This window comes from Neofelis nebulosa, chromosome 3, assembly GCF_028018385.1.
Source record: "Neofelis nebulosa isolate mNeoNeb1 chromosome 3, mNeoNeb1.pri, whole genome shotgun sequence".
Taxonomy (NCBI): domain Eukaryota; kingdom Metazoa; phylum Chordata; class Mammalia; order Carnivora; family Felidae; genus Neofelis; species Neofelis nebulosa.
Window position 1 is genome coordinate 49,846,264 of NC_080784.1, and position 26,426 is coordinate 49,872,689.

The 26,426-nt window shown below is 47.9% G+C and overlaps 1 protein-coding gene across 4 annotated transcripts; it reads right to left on the reverse strand.

The window, feature by feature from the left end:
- Positions 1–728: 728 nt before the first annotated feature.
- STMN4 (stathmin 4) lies at positions 729–23,270 on the reverse strand. 4 transcript variants are annotated; one of them, XM_058720733.1, is made up of 8 exons: positions 23,139–23,270; positions 8,632–8,723; positions 7,002–7,097; positions 6,255–6,335; positions 5,633–5,841; positions 4,334–4,525; positions 3,594–3,647; positions 729–1,331 (listed from the first exon to the last, which is right to left on the reverse strand). In XM_058720733.1, exons 2-7 carry the CDS (start codon positions 8,642–8,644, stop codon positions 3,627–3,629), a joined length of 612 nt encoding a protein of 203 aa, XP_058576716.1. In that variant the 5' UTR covers positions 8,645–8,723; positions 23,139–23,270; the 3' UTR covers positions 729–1,331; positions 3,594–3,626. The 4 variants fall into 4 exon arrangements, with proteins under 4 accessions (XP_058576716.1, XP_058576718.1, XP_058576715.1 ...); XM_058720735.1 differs by lacking the exon at positions 6,255–6,335; XM_058720732.1 differs by lacking the exon at positions 3,594–3,647.
- Positions 23,271–26,426: the final 3,156 nt, after the last annotated feature.

A 26,426-nucleotide genomic window follows, 5' to 3' on the forward strand; every position in this document is an offset into this window, starting at 1 on the left:
AAAAGATTTATTTACAAGGCTGTACAAAACTACACAGTGTGCAGGACAGGGTGGGGGCCCTGCTCTGCAGGCTGTGCCCTTATTTGCAGGGAAGAAGGGGAGGGAGACCCCTTTCTTGCTCATGGTTTAGTGTTCTGGATAAGGTGAATGCTGGCTCTGAAATGATCCCTCTGCTTTCCACTAACAGACATTTAATTTTCTTGCTCACTTTTTGTGACCACCTAGAATCCCACACCCCCAAAGTGAGGAGAACTTCTTTCTTAGGATGATGTCAGGGACCATTCAAATGTCAACCCATAGCAGGCAAGATGGAATTTCTTTCCTCATCAATTCAGTGAATTCAATCCAAAAATGGACAATCCACAAAGGTGGAAGAAGAAGAAGAAGAAGAAGAAGAAGAAGAAGAAGAAGAAGAAGAAGGAAGAGGAGGAGAAGGAGGAGGAGAAGAGGAGGAAGAAGTGGAGGAGGTGGTAGGAGAGGGGAGGGGAGGGAGAGGGGAGGGAGAGGGAGGGAGGAGGGGAGGGGAGGGGGAGGAGAAAAGCAAAAAATGAACTCTTTAATTATGCCAAAGTCTGGCATGTTTAACCCACCTCCCCCAGCACCTCTCAGATGCTCTGATGGTCAAACTCAGGAACAAAAGAGGCAGCTGCCCCCTGATGGGTGGAAACCAAATTCAAGAATATTTTGTCAGTCACTGAAAGGACAAATTCAGGAAATAAAGAACAGGAGACCTGGAGTAAATATTTCGTTGGTCATGATGATCAAAAGATGATGGTTAATACACACACACTCGGACCTCATCCCACCTGTTGCAGGGCGGAAGCAACACGTCCGGGGGCCCCCCACCCTCTCCCTGGGCTTCCCCCGCAGGGGCCTGCAGCCGCTGCCCCACCCCGGACTCTGCCCCGTTTGCAGCCTCCCTCAACATGGTGCCTGGACATTCACCGCGAAGAAAAGCCAAGGACTTGACCTGAGTCTGCGGTGGGCAGGGTTGCAATGTCCGTGAGTCCTTCTCCATCTTCTTTCCCAAGGTCTCTCCTTCTCTCCCCTCTCCCACCCCATCATTGTTCCCCGGAAACAAATAGGATGGCTTCACTGGTCAATTCTTTACATGTACAAACACCAAAAGCAGAGGAAACACCCCTGGCCACCCCCCTCCCCCCCAAACCCCAGTGCTGGGAGAGCAGCCCGCGGCGGACGAGGCTGCCTCGGGAACTGCGGAGCTGCTGGAGCTGTCCGGCTGTTCTGGAAACTTCTTTGGCCTCTGGGCTTTACCTGGAGGCCTCTTCCTTCAGCTCCTTGTTTTTCCGCACCTCTTCCGCGTGCTTGTCCTGAGAAGGAAGGGAGCGAAAAGGGCAGGTCACACAGGCTTCCCCGGGGATAAGGGGATAAAGGGAAGCCAGGGGAAAGAGAACACAAAGTAAAGAATTGCGGCCACAGGAAGTGAAGAGCAAAGTCTGCAAAGACGTCCTGAGAAGGGGCAGAAGGTGGCAGGTGAGACCGGCAGGAGGCAGGTGGAGCAAGCCCACTGGTTCGGCCCCGGGGAGCTCGTTGACTGGGGCCAACCTCCCACGGGGAACCCACGTCCCAGCAACCCCAGAGCCCACCCACCTCTCCCTCCTTCACCTGGCCGTCCTGAGCTCGCACTCAGTGCATTGCTTGACTCAGTGTGAGAAGCAGCTCAGTGTCACTATGCAAGAGGAGCATGTGGCATTATGGCCAGGCCTCATGACAAGTGCCCCCCCGCCCAACACTTGCAACGTGACCACTGCCTTCACTTCTGTCCTTCCCCTCCCTCCATGCAAGTTGTTTTCTTAAGCCCTTTGGTGAAAGATGAGGGCTCTTAAAGTATGAATTGACGGAAGAATTTTTGGAAATGTCACCCAACTCCAGAAAGTGGACTCTCTCACAAGTGGGGTATGAGAACCCTCTTTGCCTCACAGCATAATAGCCAAAAGATGAGATCTGACTTCAAAGACCCATCAGCTATGTGACCTTGACCAATCACGTCACCGATCAGGCCTCGGCAACCTGGTTTTTAAAGAGAGGGCCATGAACGGAAAGCTCCTTTTACCTCTAGAATTCTGTGACTTTAGTGTTCACCTCCAGGGCATCTTGTGGCCTGCCTTCTGTCACTGATCATTGTACATATGCCTGGGTCCCCTATTGAACGGTATCTTTCTTGTAGGCAAGGAGCACACCTTTTTCTTCTTTGTATTTCCCCATTCTTCCTAGAGCACCTCGTACATGGCAGGTGTTCAGTAAATATTGTCTCTACCAGACCTTGGCAATCATCCAGATATCATCATATCCACATATCAAAAATCAGCCTGGAGTAGGCCCGTTAAGTCGGTCCAGGAGTTCAGGATATATCTTAAACTATGAATCCATCCCTGAAGAGGCCCTAGAAATTTCCGTGGCCCTAGGAAAAGTGTGGGTAGTGGTGTGTCTAGGACAGTGGTTCTAAACCTCACCCAATAATCAGCATGACCTAAGGAGTTTGTGACACCGCCGGGTCCTCGGGCACCATTCCTAGAGAGCCAGTGTCCGTAGGTCTGAGGTAGAGCCCAAGGATCTGTAGCTTTAAACTTAACACCAGGTGAATCTGTTGCAGATGGTCAGTGATCCACACAGAAACTGACACAAAGCATTGGCTTGGGGCAGGGCAGAAGTCATACATCTATCTCTCATTCCCCCTCCTGCCTCCATCAGTGACCAAGAGTGAATGGGGTCACAATCCCAAAAGAGTGATGCCCACTCAGATTCTTACTCTGACATTTTGCTTCTTGAAGTCTTACCTCACCTCCGTAGCTATTACACCAGAGTGGGGACCTTCTCAATCTCTTCCCCTCAGAATCTACCTCCACTCAGGTGAGCTCTCTGGGGAGAACCCTAGATTTCTGGGCTCCTTTTCTTTGGCTTCCAATGGTCCCCTCTCTGGCCAAAGGGAAAACAGGATGATTGTGGACTGATCCCCCCGAAATAGGGGTTGAAAGAGTCCCCTAGGTTTATGGTACCCAGAGAACCGGGTTCTGGTCCCAGCTGCACTGCTTAGTGTCTGTGTGACCCTGGCCAAGTTATTTGACCTTCTCCGACATGGTTTGCCCATCAGTTAAATAAGGATAACACTGTTGTGCTTACCTCATGGATTTGTTGTGGGGATAGGGGTATGAAAAGTAAATGTGTTTTTGCCATCGTTTAAATACCATATCGTGGCTCTAGCTTCAATGATTTCTTTTGGGTTTGGCCTGACAGCCCACGCCCCATTTTATCGCAATCTCAGGTTTTTGTTTTGTTTTGTTTTGTTTTGTTTTGTTTTCCTGCAAGAGTTTGTTCCTAGCCAGCCCTCAGTAACTGGGGAAGCCTGAAATCAGACCCAGATCACTTCCCTCCCATCCGATACTTGGTGGAGGCCTTACTTCTCCTAGGAGGGTGGAGCGTGAGAGTGGAAGGGTTGCCACATGCTGGCCAGAGGCAGGGCCTACGCAACATTCAGATCCCCTGTGAAGAAACCGATCTTTCTAGTAGCTGTTGCCAAGGGCCTGAGACTCTAGGTGGATGGGCAGGAAAAGAGTGGGGACCACGCTGCTCACCATGGGACGAGGCCACCGATCGGGTCCCGGGAGTCACCGCGCAGCAGGCGGCTCCTGGAAATAAAACACAGAGCTGGAGCTCTCCCAGGAGCTGCAGGAGAAACTGGGGCAGCCTGGAGACTCAGGAAATGAGGCCAACATGTTCTCAGCAGAAGGGGCTGTTACTCTGCTGACACGTGGGACCAATCCCAGTCTCTCACGTTTCTCCTATGTAGGTGACACCATTTGGTGTATTGACAAAAGGCAGAATATTGGAAAGACCCGTGACTCACTCAGTCCATATCAAGAGGTTTGGAGAGAATCAGGTTTCCTGCTCAATGGTCAACCCAGCTTATCATGCCCTTGGCTTAGAGCCAAGAGCCCAAATCATCATCTTGCATTAAATCGAATCAGTCCATTGAAAGATGAAGCCGGGAATGTACAACTGCTTATTTGTCCTTACTCCCTTGCATCACACAGGGTTCCTCTAGAAGATCAGAGGTCTCATCTCCCTAAGACAATGAGAAACTTCAATTGTGTAGCTGTGCATCATAGCCCCCACAGAATTCCAAAGCTTGGCTCATGTTTCTTGCCTACGACTCCCCAGAACATTCCTTGGAACTCTCTAAGGATCCAACCTAACAGAAACACCCTTTCCTACCTGAGGCTGTTTGCTGCCTAAAATAATATGTAGGCCCTTTATACTTGCCATGGAAGGAAGAGAGTTTCCAGGAATCTCTTCTCTCTCCAAGACCACTTACCTTCTCTTGCAGCCGTTCCAACATGGCGGCAAGATGGGCCTCCCGGTTTTCCTTATTGGATTCCATCTTCTGGGCCAGTTTTTCCTTAGCCATCTTGATGAAATTGTTGTTTTCCTCAATGGCTTTTTGGATCACCTCCCGCTCGTGTTCTCGTTTCTCTGCTAGGTGTTTCAGGAGCTCAGCTTCCTGGTACTAAGGAAGCACAAAAGGAAGAGAGAGGCCCTTGAAAGTGAGCATACCGGGGTGAATTTTCACCACCATCACTTAAGATTTGCACACCCAGAACAGACGCCTCCCTGAGCCTGGCACATTGGCAAGAAGCTGAGACACTCTGGATTCTCCCACCATACCCTCAGTTCTTTTTCTCATTGCCCTCTTGCCTTCTTTCTTTCCTTTGTTCCCTCCTTCCTTCCCTCCCTCCCTCCTTCCTTCACTCCTTCCTTACCTCCCTCCTTCCTTCACAAATATTAAATGATGATATACCAAGTGCCAAACACTATCCTAACAACTTGGGGAAGAAAAAAGTCTACTAGAGATAAGACATATACATAAGTCTAACCCAGACTAGCATGTGACATATGCCCTAAGAGGTAGAGAGGAAATGCTATAGGAATTCAAGGGAGAAGATTATTTTCTCCTTCAAAGATGAAAAGCTTATGGGGCACTTGGGTGGCTCAGTAGTTTGAGTGTCTGACTTCAGCTCAGGTCACGATTTCACGGTTCGTGAGTTTGTGCCTCACGTCAGGTTCTGTGCTGACAGCACAGAGCCCACTTCAGATCCTCTGTCCCCCTCGCTCTCCGCCCCTCCCCTGCTTGTACTCTCTCTCTCTCAAAAATAATAAATAAACATTTACAAAAAAAAAAAGATGAAGAGCTTCCATAAAGATGGGTCAGAGGAATCAATAGGAAACATGGAAAGCACACAAGGGGGTGAAAGTATACCACACCATGACCTTCTTACCCTTTCCCCAGTTAAGGATCCTTTTCCTTGTTTAGCCTTTCCCTAAATTGTTAGTGTTTGCCGATGTCTTCCTCTTGTCAGTGTGCATATAAGGCCATCTCTTGGGCATATGTAATTCAGTGCCTTATCCCTCTAACCAAACTGTAAGCTCCTAGAGACCAGGTACCTCACTTCTTTGTTTCCCTCAATGGTTGTTCCATTCTCTGCCCTATCCATGGGAGGCACTGCCGAAATATTTGTACGTTGGTGGTGACCTGACCTCAGCTCAGGGCCACCACCTGTCTTCTCTAAGTCCCTCCCCTCATGCTGAGATAGAGGAAAGAAAGGACAGCACTTGCCTTTCTTCGCTCCTCAGCTGCTTCTAGTTTCTTCTGGATCTCTTCCAGTGATGGGTCTCGCCGCCTGGGTAGGGAGGCATTGAACTCGGGGACCCCATCGAAGGAAGGTGGCTTCAGGATGACTTCAAAGGACTGGCCCGAGGTACATTTGTTCAGCTCGATGACTTCCATGTCGGAAATTACACACCAGTTCAGGTCCACTGTGTCTGCTAAAGAAAGCAATAAAAGGGGCTGCTCACCCCCTGTAAACTAGATTGGTGCCCCAAAAGCATGCACACATGCACACGTATATGGGAGCTCTAGGGTCCCCAAGGCAATCAGTTCTGGGTTGGTCCTGAACTAGGCACCTAAGGTGAATGGGGCTGAAGGGGCTGGTAGCCATGGCAAGGGCTCAGGCTCCAAGAGTAGAGGTCCCAGGCATCGCGGTTTCTAATAATGGCCGTAGCAACTGCTTTCACTTTTGTTTCTGCCACAGGCTCCTACCGTCGTTGAGCTCTTGCTCAAATTGTCCTCAGCGGCAGCCAGTGGCTCATTTGCCCACCACCCACCACCCGTCCACTCCTCGTCCCACTACCAATCTGATGGCTCAGCCTATTGCCACCTCTCCCCTGCTCCCTCCTACCCTGCTCTCTTCTTTCTCTCCAGTCAGCACTGTCTTTCCGCTGGCTTTGATCTTTCCTCCTACACTGTCTCCCACACCAGCCTAGACAGAAAAAACAATCTCAGGTAACCCAAGCAACTCCCATCTCTCGTTTCCAAAACAAACCTGTCCCTTCCTTTTAATCCCATGGAAATTAAGAGGTGACCTGCTCCCCACCCCTCCCTGAGCAGAATGTGGCCACTCAGTGCCCCTGCCAGTGTCCTGGGACCCTGTCACAGGTCCCAGGCAACATGGCTACCACACAACCTCCTTGGCTGGCTGCAGGGGGAAGTCCTCTCGTTCACCCCGGCTCTGGACTCCGTCAGAGCATCTCCACCATTCACTAAGGAGACCTATCAACTGTGGAATCCAGTGATTTGCACTCATCTTCTATTCTAGGTGTTCCCCAAGGGCAGAATCTCTGACTGCCTCACCTCGGCATCTTCCACAGCGTCCGTTTGTTAAATGAATGAAGAAAAGATAAGATCAGGAGGCAGAGGGCCTGATTCACCTTCAGCTGCTACCTAGTCCCCCGGGCTGCAGCCCCACACCAGCCTTTGCCTGATGCTTAGACCCTCAGAATCAGCTGCAGTGGTTTTACTGGCTCTGGGAAAGAAAACTTGATATGGGGAGGAGAGTTTCATAAAATTGGGACAGGAGCGTGCTACTCGTGGATATGAGCCCAGGAATCCTCCACAAGCTACACCCTCAACTGTGGCCCTCACTTACCTTCGTATTTATAGGATGATTTATTCAGAGGATCAGCCAGAAAACAGGAGCAGAACAAGGACACCAGTGGGAGCTCCTTCATCTTCTCTTTGTAGGCTGCAGAAACACCGGCAGAAGGTGGTGACTCCCTCCTAGTCTCCAGAGTCAGCTCCGTGTGAGTCTGGGTGCCTGAGCAGCCAGGGGTCACCAGGCTCCACAGCGGCACCTAAACCACCCAAATCTACCCCTTGCCTGGGGATTCAGCCCCCTTTGCCCTGAGCGGCCCATTTTAGGATTCCTGTGTGTGATTCAGATCCACTTCTGTCCACCTTATTAGAACCTGACCCTTCCAGAGCACCCAGATGACCCCATCTTCTCCTGAGTACATTGTTTCCCTTCTTAGTACCGAATGCAGAATGCCCTCAGGTAAAGACCACAAACCCCAACCTGGCGCGCTGGACCTAGTTCTCTGTCTCCTCACACTTGCCCAGAATATTCCATTTACTTTGCTCCGAGATGCAGGAAATCCACGCTCCATTTTAGTCCAAGTACTCAGCAGTGCTTCTCTGAATGGTAAAGATGCACACCACCATCCCTCCGGTCTTGCCTCTCCCTGGGTGGCAAGGTCAGGCTGTGAGCCTTCTCTGACCTTCCCAGCACAGGTGCCGGTGCCCATAAAGGCACCCCCACCGTCTAGTCTCTTTGTGTCAGGAGAGGATTTGAAAGCCAAGAGGTCACAAGTTAGAGCTGATATGGTCAAGTCCAGCCCACTATTGCCCTGGCCCTGGCCTGTGATCCTGCCTGTCCCCCCACCACTCTGGGGCCAGTGCACCTTGTTTTAAGCTCCACATGCTCAGGCCCTCTCAGTTCTCAGCTAAACCCAGTGTGGTGCCCAGGCACTCTCCTTCTTCTTTCCTTTTACTTGTTGAAAACATAATCCAGTGTGAAATAATACGTGTGCATTGTAAAAAGTTTTTAAAACACACACAGATGAGTAAAAGAAAAGCTCTGGGGCGCCTGGATGGCTCAGTCGGTTAAGTGTCCAACTTCAGCTCAGGTCATGATCTCGCGGTCTGTGAGTTCGAGCCCCATGTCGGGCTCTGTGCTGACCGCTCAGAGCCTGGAGCCCGTTTCAGATTCTGTGTCTCCCTCTCTCTCCGCCCCTCCCCCATTCATGCTCTGTCTCTCTCTGTCTCAAAAATAACTAAACGTTAAAAAAAAAAAATTTAAGGGGCGCCTGGGTGGCTCAGTCGGTTGAGTGGCCGACTTCGGCTCAGGTCATGATCTCGCGGTCCATGAGTTCGAGCCCCGCATCGGGCTCTGTGCTGACAGCTCAGAGCCTGGAGCCTGTTTCAGATTCTGTGTCTCCCTCTCGCTGACCCTCCCCTGTTCATGCTCTGTCTCTCTCTGTCTCAAAAATAAATTTAAAAAATGTTAAAAAAAATTTAAATTTAAAAAAAAATTAAAAAAAAAAAAGAAAGAAAAGCTCAGCTGTGATCCCACCCACCATCTAGAGATAACGCCTTTTAATCCTGGGGTATACTTTCTGTCAGTCTTTTACCCTTCTCTGTGTCTATGTAAGCACATATATGTGTGTACAGAAACACCCTGCCCTACGGTGCCCCGCTGCATAGACAGTTTTTGTACCTACCAGCGAGAGTCATGTTTTCAGGAATGTGAGGGCTGAATCTGGCTGAAAGTCACAGAGTAGGTCTGTCACCAGCTCAGGACGCTGTCACAAATCTGAGAAAGAGAGCATGTTACCAGTGACAGGTTATTCGCATAAGAAAGGTCTTTGCACAACTGAGGAGGGATTCCCAGGACGCACCTGGTCTGCCCCCACCTCCAGGACCTCTACACACCCACTCTCCCTTTCCCAAACACAGACCCCCCTCTTCCATATTACCGCAAGCAAGTTTAGTTTCCGGGCACTAAGGATAGCTTCATAATTGGCTTTCTAGTCTCAAGCCCCCCTGAGCATCAGACATGGATTTCCCAAAACTGTACATGTCAAGAGCTGTTCATTTGTCTCTGTGCGGCTCAGTGGCTGGGCCAAAGCAAAGGCTAAGGTGAGAGACAAATCTTAAGTCAGAATCGCTTGGGAGGTTTTCAGAAAATAACTCTGTGTCCTGAATTTCTCCCTATTCCCCCTCCCAGCCCATTCTGATAGGGGGTGAGAGGGCATTGCACAGAGGCTGTCAAAATCCTAGTTCACATGGCCTCTCACTCACTACCCACCAAACACTCCCTGACCCCGTTTAAGACCAACTATGAGAAGAGACAAATATTATTAAGGAATAATGTCATCACAATGCGGTTGGTACAGAGATGGAAATCTGCACGCAGGATTATTGTGGCAGCACAGAGATGGGGCTTCATGCTCAGCACGAGGCCTGGGGAGCCAGCAAGGGACCCCGGGTATTAGCAGCACCTGCATTGAGTCTTAACTGACGAGTCGGAATTAAGCCTGGAGGGCACTGTGCTAAGGGAGCCATAAGCTGGAGGTGGGGGAGTGTGGTGAGAAATCTCTACGTCTATGATTGACCAGAGAGTGCAAAAGAGGAGGGGGAGGTGAAACAAGAGAAGCAGGGAGGGAGAAGTTCAGGGACAGTAGGGGACAGACGTCTACTGAAGGCTGCTATGCAAGGGAATGAGGAGTAGCCAGCAGTAAGTAGCAATCATGGGGAACACTTGATCCTTGGCCGCTGTGGTGGTTAATTTTTGTGTCCACGTGACTGGACTAAGGGATGCCCAGATAGCTGGTGAGCATTATTTCTGGATGTCTCAGGGACACCCCCCTCAGGGACAGGTTAGTATTTGAGTGGATAGGCTGAGTAAAGATGACCCTCCCCAGTGTGGGTGGGCCTTACTCAATCTGTTGAGGGCCTGAACAGAACAGAAGGCGGAGAAAGAGTGAATTCGCTCTCTCTGCTTAAGCTGGACATCCTTCTCCTGCCCTCAGACGCGAGAGCTCCGGTTCTCTGGCCTTCAGACTTGGGCTGGAGTTCTGCCCCCAGCTTTCCTGGGTCCCCAACTTGTCGGCAGCTGATCGTGGGGTTTCTCAGCCTCCATAACCGCGTGAGCAATCCGTCACAATAAATCTCTTTCTGTATGCATCCTATTGGTTCTGTTTCTCTGGAGAATGCCGACTAACACAGCCACCCTCAGTGGGCACTGTGCCAGGGTGGCATGAGCCAACAGCTTCCCTGCCTGCATCCTCACAAGGCAAAGGACTCTGAGATTGACTCAGAGTCACTCTCCTTGCTTAATGAGGCATATTCCCAATGGGGACCGGGGTCTGTACTGGCTGGGGTGGGCAGGGGCACCAACAGGAGCAGCGGGCTCAGCTTTAGGCCAGACCCATGTGGACTCCAACACAGACGTGACCTCAAATTGCACACATTAAATGAGAAATGCATATATCCAGCATCCAGCAAAAAGGAGGTACTTGGGGCGCCTGGGTGGCGCAGTCGGTTAAGCGTCCGACTTCAGCCAAGTCACGATCTCACGGTCTGTGAGTTCGAGCCCCGCGTCAGGCTCTGGGCTGATGGCTCGGAGCCTGGAGCCTGTTTCCAATTCTGTGTCTCCCTCTCTCTCTGCCCCTCCCCCGTTCATGCTCTGTCTCTCTCTGTCCCAAAAATAAATAAAAAACGTTGAAAAAAAAAATTTAAAAAAAAAAAAGGAGGTACTTAATAAACGTGTTTCCTTTTGTCCACCTTTTCCATCAGGGTGGCCACCAGCCCCCACACACCTGCTTTGGAGTCACTACCTCTCTGGTCCTCACCATCCTTGCAGTTAAGGACTGTCATTGCCATTTGAAGATGAGGAAACAGAGGTTCAGAGGGTTTATGTGGATTGCTCGGGGTCATGCGGTTAGAGAGTTAAAAACACAGCAACTGGAAGCCAGGTCAACCGGCTCTGGTCAAAACTCTGAAACGAGGTCAAAAGCACTAAGCTCCCTCCAGCAACTTCATGTTCTTTGGAGCCAGGGGCCCTGCCATGCACCGCCCCCTTCGCTGTGCAGCACAATAGGCCTCTTCACTCAGAGTCAAGCTGATCCTGACAGTACCAGTGGGTCCCTGAACAGGGCCTGGAGGGGACATCCCTGGTCATGAGGCTCCATTCCACACAATCTCAGCCCACGACTGGGCTGATTGATGAGGTGACTGGGAGGGTGAGAGGGTCCTTGCCAGGAGAGGGAGCCTCATCAGATTTTAACCTAGGTAATGAATCTGACGTAGGGGTCCAAATAAGTGAAGTGAGGCAGAGAAGGGACTCTGAGAAAGAAGGGGGACTGAACTGGGCTTTTTCTCTAGAGGTGGGTACCTGGAACCAGGGACTGCGCCCCTCAGCCTAAGCTGGGAATGATGATCAAGGCCCTCCACTCTTGGAGCACAGATGACAACTGCTGTCACCCACGTTATCCCAATTAGTGTTCACTTGAGGCTGAGTTAACAAGACAGGAATCATCAGCTTCACTTTCAGATGAAGAACCTGAGGCTTAGAGAAACTGAGACTCTTGGCTAAGGTCACACAGCTACTTGGTGGTAGAACTGGCTCTGGGACCCAGCTCTTCTGACTTGTAAGCTCTTCCCTTTTGGCCAGAGGAGGGACTGGATGCTAGCGGCCAGGTCCTCCATGGTCCTGGAGACTCAGGGAAAGCCGATCTGGCCTGAAGGTACGGTTTAATTACAAATATGAGTGAGTGCTTTCCACACTTCTTGGGAAGATATTGTGCTGGGAGTTATAGAAGCATGAAGAACCAGGTAGAGAACAAAGATCAGAGAGGCCAAGAAGGAAGACCAGGGGAGGGAACAGGAGACACTCCAAAGATGGGCAGAGGCATGCATAGCCAAGGGAGCTGTAACTGGAAGCTCTCTGTTTCACAGGACTGGGGCCCACATAATCAAAAATGTGTATTTATAGAGCATCTACCATGTGGCAAATGCTTTCATTTTAATTTTCATAAGAGCCTTATGATGTAAAGATTATCGTCCCTGTTTTATAGGTGTGGAAATTGAGGCTCAGAAAGGGTAAGTGACATTTCCAAGGCTACTCAGTGGGGTGGGTTGAATGGTGTCTCCCAATAAGATACGTCTTCGTCCTAACCCCTGCAACTCGGGAACGTGGATTTATTTGGAAAGGGTCTCTGCGGATTTAATTAAGTGAAGGGCTTCGAGGTCAGATCATCCTGTATTATCCAGGTGGCATCAAATGTAATAACAAGAGTCCTTATAAGGGACACACAGAGGGGAGAGGCCATTCGAAGAGGGAGGCAGAGATTGGATTGATGCATACACAAGCCACCAGAAGCTGGAAGAGACACAAAAGTTCCCTCCCCTAAGGTCTTATGGGAGAATGACACCTTGATCTTGGACTTCTGCACACCAGAAGGGTGAAAGAATTAATTTGTGTCGTTTCAAGTCATAAGTTTGTGGCAATTTGTTACGGCAACTGCAGGAAACTAATACATGCAGTAAGTGGCAGAACCAGGGCTCAAACCCATGATTCTTCCACCTTATCTCAACTACCAGTGTTTATACACAGTCAATTTGTTCCTTAAGATAATTTGTATATTTGCACCTACAGGTACACGGGGCCCTTAGAAATCCTCATGCCATAGTCGTGACATTTCTATTGCATTCAAGACCCAAAAGATGTTGCTCCCCATGGGACATTCTGAGAAAGGATAGAAGGTGGCAGAGGGGAGGGCCTAGACTCTCTAGAGAAGCCAGCGGTGAAAAGAGGTCCCAAGCCATTGGGTGGTGGCAGCCACAGCAGGGAGCCCGACTTTGCCCCTAATTAACAGGGAGCATCAGAGTCGAATGGGGTGGGTCATACCTGCCTCCCCAGCACTTAGCCCAGCTACATGAGGTCTCCAAGTTGGCTGGTGGGTTAGACCCAGATTGGATGCACACCACTTGGAAGATCTGGTTATGCTAACCCGTAGCCTGGAGGCCCTTCAGAATGGCCCTTTAGCCTCTGTTCTCCCATCTTAGACACCAACATCTCAGGCCATTCTCCTGGATACATCCAATCAACCTGAGGGCCCACAAACCAGCCTTGGCCTGGTCCCTACAAGCTTCTCACAATGCTGGGAATCTGTTAAACGGCATGGTGGCTTGGGTTATGTTGTCAGGCCACAGCAAAACACCTGCACTGCAATGGGGCCACCAGGCCTGTCCTAGAACTGCCAGAGAAGGGCGTTAAGAGATGTTATTGCTCAAGTTCACAGAGGACAAAATGCCAGGAATTCAGGGAGGCAAGAAGAAAACTAAGACAATAGGGGCCAGGGGCACCTGGGTGGCTCAGTCAGTTGAGGGTCCGACTTCGGCTCAGGTCATAATCTCAAAGTATATGAGTTCTAGCCCCACATTAGGCTCTCTGCTGTCAGCACAGAGCCCGCTTTAGATCCTCTGTCTCCCTCTCTCTCTGCAACCCCCCAACTCACTCTCTGTCTCTCAAAAATAAATAACATTTAAAAGAGAGACAACAGAGGCCAGAGTAGACATGAGTCAGTCCCATGGGGAGAAATCCTATCTGAAACATCACACATCAGAGCATCGTAAGGCAAAAAAAAATCTCTGCACTGAGGCAAACCTCTAGCCCTCTCAGAGGCTCTTTGTGTGTTTTCTGTTATGGCGGAGGCCAGTCCCAGGCCTCCCCAGTCCTAGGAAAGACCAGGACAATGACTGTATCCAGCCATAGCAAAGATCAAAGCGGTCCCCAACCGAAGGTAGATGACTCACACTCACTCAGCCAATAGCACAAAACCAAAGCCCACAACAGTGGCCTCCTGACTCTTGCCCCGTGCTCACTCCCAAGCATTCTTGATGGGTGCAGATTGCTGGTCAAGAGGCAGGGCCTCCCTGGGCAGCCCCACCCTGGGGCTGTCAGTTATTGATCCAGCAAAGCCGGTAGTGAGGGGACTCCAGCTTCCAATGGCAAAAGTGAGAGTGTGCTGGGTTATGCTGCAATTCAGATTCTGCAGGTGCTTCTCTCACTGCCATGGCTTCAGAACTTGACAGTGTGTGGGCGTGCAGACTGGATTTTGGGGGGAACACAGAAGACCTGCTGGGCTGCATGCAAGACTCATTGGGACCAGGAATAGCAGTGGGAAGATCAGCGACCTCCAGGCTAGACGAAGCATTTGTACTTTATATTCTATTCAGTAGGAAGGCACTGCCCTCATCGTTTGGATAAGAAGAGAGAGAGGAAATGGTAATGCTGATGATAATAGCAATAATAATAGCTACCCCATCTTGAACACCTGCTTGTACCAGAAAATTCACAAGCGTTATCTCAAGTTATTCCCTGAGGTTATTTGTAAGGAGGCACTTGAAGCTCGGCAGAGTCAGGTTAATGACACCAAGTCCTACAGGTAGTTAAGGGCAGAGCTGGGATTGTCATCCTAAAGCCCATCTCTGCCATTAGCTGCTACTCATGCAAAAATAGATTCTTCTGGCAACATCAGCTTGAGGGAAAGATTAGGAGAAGAAGTTTGGAAGCCAGGACTAGGCACAAAATGGTGAGGAACTGCCTAGAACCAGTAACACCTTGGACTGTTTGCATTCCACCCAGCACTGTTTTCTCATTTGCAAACTGACCTGTACATTTACTCCAGTGCCAGCATCTAAGCGTCTATGTATGAAGAAGTGATCACACATTTTTGTTGATGGACTGAACCATTAACGTAACTGGTAGATAATTTGTCAGCGGTAACCCCATGGAGCAGAGACCCAGGCCATGAAGAGGTAAGACGCAGAATGAGTACATTTTGACTGGCAGTGAGGGTGGCTGAGAGAGAAGGTCTAGAAATTAAGGCTGTTGACTGAAGGGGATCTCATGTGGCACAGTGGGGGGCAAGGTGTCCAAAGTGAAGAGATCAGAACCCCCAGTTTTTTCCTAGAATATCAGAATGTCAGCGATGGAGGGGACTGAACTGGTGAGGGCAGCCCACTCCCAGGAATATTTGTGGGACTTTTTGGTGGTCACTAGACTAGAGGTGTTCTTGGCTGTTAGTGGGCAGAGGCCACATAAACCAACACCCTGAACTGCACATAAGATTCCCACACAACCAACAACTGTCCCTTCCAAAGTGCCCAGATGCTCCTCCCAGAGATCAGAGATTCTGAGGTCACACTGAGTTGATGGCCAAGATGGGACCAGGGTCCAAGTGTTTGCCCTCACCATTCATACTGATCCTTTCCCTCCTCCCAACCACAAGGATGTGAGGGAAAAGCTCACTTGGGGGCCACCAGAACAGCAGGGATAGGGAAGAGAAAGGGATGCAGAAGAACTTTTCTACATGACCAAAAATGGTGACCCCTGCTCCCAGGGTTTCTATAATGCAGTTGGTGACCAGGAGCTGATAGACAAGAACACCAAAGTCTCTAATGCCACATGGCTATTTATTGGGCACATGCCGGAACTCCCAAGGCAACTCTGACTGTCCACTGCCCAAGTGAGCCAGCATTTTGTTTGTCACTGCAAGGAATGCCCAGATAAGGCCTTCAGGATGTGTCAAATCTTATGAGGACTATTTTTGAAGCATAGGAAGCTAACACATCCAAGTGGTTTGAATAGAGTGGTCCGGGGCAGGGGTGTTCAGAGACAATAGAGGGACTGTGGAGTGGATGCAGTGAGCTCTGATCCAGGTCTTCTAACACAGGCAGGACAGGGAGGTGGCTCTTTAGATCTGTCCCAATCACTAGTCTTACCGAAGTTATGCGTGTGCTGGAAATAAGCTGCACAAACTACCTCAATGTCACAAAATCATATCATCTCTGCACAGTGCCCCTGGTTATTTTGTGCTGATCAGAAGACTCTGATGGAAAGCCATATCTGGGTTAACAAAGAGAGAGAGAGAGAAATTATTTTTTTCATGAATGTGGTTCATTCTTTCCACATTATTTATTGACTATTTAATTCTGTGCAAAACACTCAGCCGGGTTCTAAAGTAACCACGGGGGTTTTTGGTGATGAAAATGTGAAACAGGTCCCCTGGGTTGAGAATTCGGGGCCTCTGGAAGTTCTGCAGATGCTCCGTGGGTCTTCAGCAATTCTCCAGCAGTTATAAAGGCAGAAGGAGCGGATATTAGAGCACAGGTCAAGACTGGGCCAGTGAGATCCACAGGACACTGGACAGGCACAACAGTGTGTGATTAGCTGGCATTGGGGAGTTGGCGCTTACCTGAACACCACCTTCACTTGGGTTGCTTCTAAGGGGTTCAAGAATAGGAGAGGTGGGAACCATGCTCAGGAGCAACTTCCAGACAGTACCTAACGGACTCAGAAATGTAGCTTCGGTTGCACTTCTAGGAAATAAGGAGGAGTCACCTGTTGACAAGTGCACACCTCTGGAGGCCTAAGTCTGAGGAACCCCTCCTAGTTGTAATAGCTACATTGGGAGGCAAGCCAGAGAAGGAAAATTAAGTCTGGGGAAATGAGTCCCAAATAATCTACAGTGATAGCACTTTCTGGGCTGCTTTTATTTTCCATTCAACATCTACAGAAGAATCAACATACTAGAAGCAAAGTTCCAATGGAAAGAGTCTAAGTGTCCATCAACTGATAAATGGATAAAGAAGATGTGGTTTCTATGTACAATGGAATACTACTTGGCAAGGAGAAAGAATAAAATCCTGCCATTTGCAGCAACTTGGAACTAGAGGAACTAGATGGAATTCACTTGTGCTGAGATAAGTCAGTCAGAGAAAGACAGATACCATGTTTTCACTCATATGTAGAACCTGAGAAACTTAACAAAAGACCATGGGGGAAGGGAAGGGGAAAAAATAGTTTCAAACAGAGAGGGAGGGAGGCAAACCATAATACACTCTTAAATACAGAGAACAAACTGAGGGTTGATGGCAGGGGAGAGGGGAAAATGGGTGATGGGCATTGAGGAGGGCACTTGTTGGGATGAGCACTGGATGTTGTATGTTGGCGATGAATCAAGGGAAACTACCCCCAAAACGAAGAGCACACTGTATACACTGTATGTTAGCCAACTTGACAATAAATTATATTAAAAAGAAAAAAAAGGAAAGACAAAAAACAGAAGCAAAGTTCCAGGGCATGGACTTCCATTCAGGGTCTCTGGGTGGAGTGCAGAGCATTGCGACCCAGGTACAATGAGAGACCCTGGACTCAGATTACTTGGAAGCATCAGCATATGGAAGAAACTCTTGTAATTTGAGTCCTAGTGACACCAATAGCAATATTTTGGAGTACTTGACAGTTTATCAGACATTTTCAATTGCGTATATGTGTATATGTACATTTTATATGTAATGTTTTAATTATAAGCATATTAATATCCTAGTTTGAAACATCTGTGTGACAGAGAAACGAAAAGAAATCCCTGCCAGGTTGCTACTTTTTCCTGTTGGCACTTCCTTCTAGTTTTTTTCTTTTTTCCTAATGTCCATTATTTTTACATGGTTGCAATCTGGACATATATATTTTATCATTGCATTCTCTCCAAATCCTATAAAATAGGTACTACTATACCCATTTCACTGATGATCAATTCAGGTGAATTACTTGATTTGCCTAAAGTCATACAAGCAGAAAATGATAAAGACGGGATTTGAACTAGTGTCTTCTTACATCAAAGCTCCATGGTACTTCCTCATATCCAAGGCCAAGAGAAAATGTAAGACAGATGATTGCCTAGGGCATGTGGATGAAGGGCACACAAAGGCTCCTGGGCCCCACATCTGCCTTCCCACCATGGGCAGCCCCAAGGCTTAAAATTCTCACTACTAAGTTCTCTCTTGCATCAGGCAATGTCTTCGAAAATCCTGTTAAATAGGGGATGAATCAACTGGAATCTACCCCTGAAATCATTATTACATTATATGCTAACTAACTTGGAAATAAATAAATAAATAAATAAAACTTTTAAGAAATGTTCAAGCTAGAAAATGAAGGAATAAAAAGCCTTTTATGAGAAAAAAAAAAGTCCTCTTAAAATGCATACACATGACCTACCAAGTGTAATAAATTAAATCATTTTCACATCAGCAGAGAACAAGCAATAGATTTGTAGACATTCCCAGGGGGCAAGCTCTCTGCCCTTAGATGGGAGGAGCCCTGGAGATCTCTAGCATTGCCCACCCTTTTCAGATGAAGAGACAGAAGCCCCAAGAGGTTCGGTGCCTTTCCCAAGATTAAGTAGGAGGAACAGAGTGAGGTTCCCAACCTACATTTAACCTATAATCAAGGGACAGTCTCACCTTTGCCAATATTATTCTTGTTTTCATTATTCTTTCATTCTTCCCCAATGCTTTGTATGTTTCACATCTTGTGTTTGATCTTTAAGTTAAAATCATTTCTATCTATATTTTATTACTTTAAGGAGAAAACAGTATCTAATGTTTTTCTTCGTGAGAGATGAGAGTTTTGCATACTTTAATTTCCTTCCCTACAAAATTTCTGATTTTGTCACAGTGACTGTGTTTTCAGTTCTGGATTATTATTAATGATTCCTTCTTAAATTATTCATTTAACAAACATTCATTGAGAACCTACTATATGCACTATGGGAGATGCTAAGACAATATACATGTATATATAATGATAAATTTAATAGACACATTCCTTGGCCTTAAGATATTCGACATTTGCATTCAGCTTTGTAAATGCGTTGATTATATTTAGACAGACTCTAAATTCTAGTGCTTTCTTTCTTGGTAACCATTAGCAATGTCATATCTTTTTTGTATTTGAATTCTTTAATTTGATAAAAAAAAATTTTTTGGCTACCTAGACTACTTCCAGGGTAATATATTTTTCAAGAAGGGTTTGTGGAATACCTACTGAGTCCTTACATATCTGTTTGATGGCAGATGCAGAAGACAAACCTATCCCGGGATCAATAGTCAAGTTGTGTTAGTGCTTCCACATTCTGTGTTTCAACCTTGCTTTCTACCTGGTTCGCATTTCAGGGCACTGACACCCAAATGATCCACTGGAACTCTGCATCTGTCCCACCCCCTTGCCCGCTGGGTCTTTCACCCTGTCGCCTGCACTCAGCTCCTTTCTCTGGATTCACAGTCTCTGGTTTGTTCTCTGAACTCCCGGTTGCCTGTGCCTTGCCATAAATTAGGTCAACCGCCCCAGACCCCTGTTCCTTTCAATCTGTTCTGTCCTCTTGCTTCCTACCACCTACCTCTGACAGAGGACCCTAAGGGAATGGACGCACAGCGGCGATCAGTTTTAATGGATAGAAAAGACCAGTGAGCATGAGAGAAGGAAGGGGGAAAGGATAGATGTGTATGGGGAGGCAGGGATAATGTACCCATTATCTGTGTATTTTCCTGTCTTCCTAGTGGAACTAAAATGTAAAAACCTAGAAAATGTTTTTTAAAATATCAGAAGAGATTTTCTTTGTCCGTACTCTTCCTCAAAGAAAAACACACAAAGTAACATTTTTCCAGTCTATTACATCTCTAAATATAGCAAATTCTAACTTAATAAGCAAATTCAGTCATACATGATGAATGTTTATTAGCCAAGCCAAAAAAAAAAAAGTGGGGTAGAGTTTGTTTCTCTACAGAGCATTATAAAAATTACATTTTGCATGTTTTATCATTTTTCCCCAAATTCCCATCCCTCTCCCCAAATAAAGGTCTCAGCTCTACCTACCTGTCATTTCAAAATCTCTGGGAATTCTGTGTCTGCAAATGATAGTCTCCAGGTAAGTGGGAAATAAAGATATCAAGGGGTATGGAGAAAGGATCTTAAGGGTTCAGGAAAAATTAAGCTTTTCTTGGATTAGGATTTTGATTTTGAAAATATCCAATCATTTAAAATCAACAGCACAGGGACGCCTGGGTGGCTCAGTTGGTTGAGCATCCGATGCTTGGTTTCAGCTCAGATCATAATCTCACGGTTCGTGGGATCGAGCCTCATGTTAGAGCCTGCTTGGGATTCTCTCTGTCTCCCTCTCTCTGTGCCCCTTCCTCTCTCTCTCTCTCTCTCTCTCTCTCTCAAAATAAATATATAAACTTTAAAAAATAAAAGAAAATAAAATCAACAGCACAGATCTGAATTTTCCTGTTCTTTCTATGTGATTGGTTTAATATAAACACTAGGTCCTTCTCTCTTCTCCTCTCTCTTCCCTTACTTTTCTGCCTCCCTTTCTGTCACACCTTACTCTGGATCTCAGTTCATCAATCTTTATTGTCCTACTTTAAACCTCATCAGTCAGCCCACTCATGTCCCACAGGGCAAATGTGGTTTAAATGGCCTAGTCAGATGAGAGAAGCAGCAACTGTGCTTGGCCCTTGGATTTCTTTTACTGAGCCAAAAGGAAATCTAGATATTAAGCCAAAAAATGCAAGACACTCCCACCACCCCACCAGCCAATATTATGTCTGTTCAACACTCTGCTCAGGAAGGACAGATTTTTCCATTTTTGATGGGTCCTTTAGAACACAGGATCTCCCTAAAGAGATAGTTTTTCCACTTAAACACAGTACTTGGATTTTGGACACTTGTCATAGGGACATGTTTGAACAAGATAGTTCTCCTTTCAAGAAGGTCACAGTTCTTCGGCTCAGATCGTGATCTCACAGTTCGTGGGTTCAAGCCTCCCGTCAGGCTCTGTGCTGACAGCTCAGAGCCTGGAGCCTCCTTTGGATTCTGTGTCTCCCTCTCTCTCTCTGCCTCTGCCCTGTTCACACTCTACCGCTCTCTCTTTCTCTCTCTCAAAAATAAATAAACGTTAAAAAAAATTTTTTTTTTAAATCAAGAAGTTCACAGTCTACAATATGGGTGAATCTTGAGGACATTATGCTAAGTGAAAGAAGCCAGTCATAAAAAGACAAATGCTGTGTGATTCCACTTATATAAAGTACCTAGAATGGTCAACTTCACAGAGACAGGAAATAGAATGGGGGTTGCCAGGGGCTGGGGGGGAGGGGAGAATGAAGAGTTAGTGTTCAACGGGGACAGAGTTTCAATTTGGACAGATAAAAACAGTTTCAGGGATGGATGGTGGTGATGGCAGCACGACAATGGGAATATAGTCAACACGACTTAACTGTACACGTAAAAATGGCTAAAGTGGTAAATTTCATGTTATGTGTATTTTACCAAATTAAAAAAAAAATGTTCAAAAGAAGTTCATAGTCTAGTAAGAATTATCCATAGGCTTATAGTCTTAGAAAAGGTCATAAGGGTCCCTTAGCCAATGTTTTTTTTCTTACTGGGACCAACAATAAAGAACTTCATTTTATATCATGAGCCAGCATGTATATGTCCTAATACTGACACACACACACATAGTCATTGATACATCTACGTGGATACACATAAATATACACATAACTAAAATATAGGCATAAATATGGGTGTATTTATTTATAAATATGACATTTATTAAATATGTTTATAAACATAAACATAATTTATTTACAAATATTTATATAACTAAAAATACATAATTAAAAAATGGCATAGGAAATATTTACTCTACTATATGGAACGTGTTTTAACTTTTTTTCTACTCTAACTCCATTTTATTTGAAAAATATATATACCAGTTACAACCCCCAAATTTGATTTCACAGTCCACTAATGGATCCCAGTCGGCAGTTTGAAAAACACTAATCTAGCCCAGTCTCCAACACAATGCAGAAATCTCTATAACCGATCTCCTGGGTGATCATCCAACTTCTGTTTGAATGCCCTCAGTGATCGGGAGCTCACTCCCTACAATGCTCTGTGGTGGATCCATCTAGCAGTTAAAGATCCCCGTCCACTCCAAACTTGTTCCAGGAGTGGGCCAGGTGGAGCTGGGGATCGCAGAAGGTCTGGGACCTGCTGACAGGTGTTCTGGTGCTGGTGACAAGTGGGTTTCAAGGAGTTCCTAGCAGCAAGGTGGGGGCTTGGGGCATGCTTGAGAGGAGGGGGCTGGCTGGCCCTAGAGGACAGGGCAGAGCCTCTGGAGACTCTAGCTTTGCTCAGTGGAGCTGCTAATCAGACATTGGCCCTCTGCTTCCTCACCACTCTCTCCAGCACTATGATTATCTCCTCAACAGAAGGATGATCTCATTCCCCCTAGCACCCTGACTCCCTGCCTGTGGGAGAGATTTCCTCCCCCTAGAGAGGGGCTCAGCGTCAGGAGAGACAGATTCTCCCACATTCTCTCTCAGTCTGCCACCCACCCCGCAGGACTCCAGCGGGCCACCGCTGGCCATCCCCGCCCACTGTTCTCTTGGTCTTGAGACACGAGGGTCTTCCTGCCCAGCGTGTTTGGACTCAAGCTACCTCAATATTCTGAGCCCCTCAAGGGATTCCGGGCACCTGCCTTTTTTCAGGACAATGGGACCCCTCCACACCTGTGTCTTCCTGGGAGGAATGAAACAAAGCACCGCCACGTGGGGACAAGGCTGGCCACTGGACAGCGGATCCAGGTCCTGGTCCCCTGGATGAGAAGAGGGCAATGCCTAAACTCCAGGCGAGGGCGGTGGGCTGAGTGAGGAGTGGCCTGGCTCGGCCACCAGCAGGGACCAGGGCGTGGCACTTGTGGGTTCCCGCAGTTTGCAGCCCGACAGCCAGCCGGCCCTGCCCAGGTAGGATGGGTTGACCTCAGGGCGAGGCGGAGCCAGGAAGAGGTGGTGATCTCATTGCATCCTTAGAACCAAGAGCAAAAAGTAACCCAGTGCAGACAGAGGAGAAAGAAAAGGATGATACACAGGGGAAAGGGAGCCAAGAAAAACTGTGGCTGAGAAAGGAAATGTAAAACACAAAGCAGCTTCTAGCCTGAAACAAATCACGGGTCAGAGCCAGCTCCAAGGGAAGCCGGCCTCTGAACAAAACCTTTCTCCCAAAGCAACAAAACATTTTTATGCAGAAAGAACTCACCATGGACATCTGACCCAAAAGAAACCCTGGCAATTCGCACCTGTCCTCCGAGCTCTGGAACAGAAGGACTGCCTGTAGCCCACCCTTGCCCCTCGGGGTAGCCCCATTCTTTTTACCTCACCCCATTTCTGCCAGGATTTCACAAAGTTTCATTGATTGAATGAAACCAAAAGGCAACACAAAGGGCGCCAGGCCCCTCGCTCCTCCTCCCTGCGGCTGCTAATAATTTTTTCTTTTGTCTGAAAAGCCTCAAAGAATTTGTATTCCTTTCCCACTTACCTGCGGTCCTGTTCAGGCGAGGTGCTTCCTTCCTCACTCCCTCAATTAGTGGTACCCTGGGCTTCTCTCCACATCAGCACCACTGCTCGCTCTCGCCATGACATCACCTCTGAGCTCTGTGATTGGCTGACAGGGGGTTGCTTGGCAATTGGACAGTCTCGGCTGGTGGAGCAGGGATTGCCTGAGTGAGTAACTCTTAGCAGGCCAGGGAGTGGAAGATGATGTCAGACAAACAACCTGCTTTCCATGCTGCCTGTGGCGCTGGGGGCCAGAGGGTAAGGGTAGGGATGCAGAAAGAAGGAGGGAGGGAACGGTACGAGAAGGTGGGGGCGAAGGCACCGCCTGCAAGTTCAGCTGTCCGGCCAGAGAGAGAGCACCTGGAGAGGGGGAGCGATGAATGATTTCCAGAATCTTTAGCTCTTTCAGATCTGGGGGTGGGAAAATATGGCATCTAGAGGAGAAATCAAAAAGAACAGATGAACCCTAAAAATAGCTTCCGGAGGGCTTGGTGCCTGTTTCCAGCTCTGTCAGAAGGGCTGGTGGGTTTGAACAGTGAGTCAGAAGGCAAGGAGGGGCTGCAGACACCCCAGGCTTTGGGGCTCGTGAGGGCCTGGCACGTGGGTCCCAGGAGAGCAGGGCTCCCCTCTTGCCACCTGGCTGTGATGGTGGCCACGCCTCTTCTGTGGCAACCTGACTAGAGCTGGTGGGCCCTCACAGCCCACCCAACTCCCCTGGGCCTTCCAGAAGGAAGGAGACCATGACTGAAGCTGAGGACCATCACTACCCTGGTGATGCCTCAAACAGATGGAACCCTGACCGGAGGTGACGGGTCACCCATGGTGGTTCCCCTAGTTCCCTCAGGGAGCGGAGGCAGGGAGCCCTGAAGCCATCTTCTCAGCCTGCCAGTCAGCCAGAAGTGGCAGGGCCAGGCAGCCTGCCAGACTAGACCCCCTTCTCTAGAATTCTTCTCCCATCAAAGCCTTGCTGAGTGGGCTCTCCATCCCTGCACCCCCAAGGCAGCATCCCACCACCCCGCCTCACCTCACCTCCTTCTTTCCAGTGGGAGAGGGTGGATTTCTGCTGTGGCGATAAAATATACATAGCACGAAACTTACCACTTTAACCATCTCTCCGTATACACTTGGATGGCATTAAGCTCCTTCACAGTGCTGTCCAGTCATCACCACCACCCATCCCTCGAACCCTTTCATCTTCCCGCCTTGAAATTCTGTTCCCATTAAACACTAACTCCTCTTTCCCCTCCCCTTGGCTCCTGGTGACCTCTAATCTACTCTTCGTCCTGATGAATTTGCCTCTTCTAGCAAATTCATTACCTCATGTATTACCTCATGCAACTGGGATCATACGCTGTATTTGTCCTTTTGTGTCTGGCTGATTTCACTTAGCATCACGTCCTCCAGGTTCATCCACATGGTGGCCTGTGTCAGAATCTCATCACCTCACCCTTTTTTCGGAGGGTTTGTTCACCCATAGTCAATTTCACTGACTCTCACCCTCTACCACCACATCCCTGCTGACCGAGAACACACAAAAGTCACCTTCACTCAGCCCATGCTTTTAAATTGTTTTTAAATTGCGAGAGCACCGAAGAGCATTTGCACATCAGTTTGTGCAGGTGGAGGATGCCCTGTGTATCCACTCTGTAGGCGTGCTGGGGAGGAAGTAGGTTTTTAGGCCCTGGCATGGACTTCACAGCTGGGACCCAGGGTTGGCATCTCACTGTCCAGTGCCCTGTGCTGTCCTCCAGGGGCCCCGTGTGGACATATATCTCCAAACCAGCCACTTCGCATCAAGAGAAGAAAGCACCCATTAGACTGCCCCACTCTGGGCCACCATACTGAGTAGGGGTGAGGGAGTGACCAGAATAACGAATGACCCCTGACAGCCTTTGGAGTTCACAATGCTTGCTCACACAGGTCCTGTCCTGTAACCCCCAGCGGCCCTGCAAAGGCAGTCGGATGAAAACCCTTCTTTTGTTGGAACAACATGCTTATCACGCACGCCACACGCCATGAACCCAGACCCCCCTCCCCCAGGCCCGGGGCTGTCTCATTTCAAAAGGAATCAAGAGTGCCTATGGGTATCTAAATGGTTTCCTGGATGTGCAGAGATAATAGAGGCCACACTGCCTCCCAGGCTGGTATCAGGAATCCAAATAAACCAGAACTCCGTGGCCACCTTTGCAGGCAAGGCATCTTCTCTCCCCTCCCCCCTCCTCCCTTCCAGCGCTGAGAAGTCTGGAACTCCACAATCTGCTGCTCTGGAAAGGGGGGTGGGGTGCGGGGAGGAGACAGTGAGTTGCCATGGTGATGGCAGCCAATGAGAGATACTCTGCTACTAGGGGAGGGAAGTGCTCAGAGTCCCCCTTACTGACTGATAGGAGAAGGGGGCTGGGACCAGGCGGGGAGGACAGGACATCACAACCAGAGACCAAGGAGGGGGAGAAGGGAAATGCAGAAAGCTGCCTTGTTTCTAGAGTCACTTAGCTACCATTTGAGTACTACGTTGTGATGGACTATATATATATATATATATATATATATATATATATATGTTTGTGTGTGTGTGTGTGTGTATTTATATATATACACACCATGTTGTGATGGACCATATCTATATCTATATCTGTATTACCTTGTGATGGACCATATATATATATACATATATATATATGGACCATATACACCATACACACACACACACATAATGTATATATACTATGTTGTGATGGACTATATATATATATATATTTATATACCACCATGTTGTGATGGACCGTATCTATATCTGTATTACCTTGTGAAGGACCATATATATATATGGACTATACACACACACACACACACATATATATATATATACTACATTGTGGTGGACTATATATATATATATATATACACACAGTACGTTGTGATGGACCAAATATATCATATATATATATAATCAGTAAATCTCACTACAGCTGGTGAGAAAGGGATTCGCCACCCCATTTATACAAGAAACAGAGTCAAATGGTCAAGGTAACTCACACAGTCTCCCATAAAGTGGTGAGGCCTAGATTTGAATAGGGGGGCAGTAATATTGGAAGAGGGAGGGTGGGCAAGCCACATGGAGCCCCTCTACCAGCCTTACCAGATGGGAGAGTCCCAGAGCCTCCCCAAGATGGCATAAAGTACCCGGGTGGAAGAGAGAAAAAATCACAGTTATTGTAGAAAAGGTGACAAGCATCGAGTCCAAAGGATAAAAAGAGTGAGGAGAGAAATCAGC

Bases quoted from the DNA above. Each gene is read 5' to 3' on its own strand.
- STMN4 (XM_058720732.1), bottom strand. The intron at 4,526-5,632 runs GCAAGTGCTGTC...GTGCTTCCTTAG, and splicing joins CAGCTGAGGAGCGAAGAAAG to TACCAGGAAGCTGAGCTCCT. The intron at 1,332-4,333 runs GTAAGTGGTCTT...CTTCCTTCTCAG, and splicing joins TGGAACGGCTGCAAGAGAAG to GACAAGCACGCGGAAGAGGT.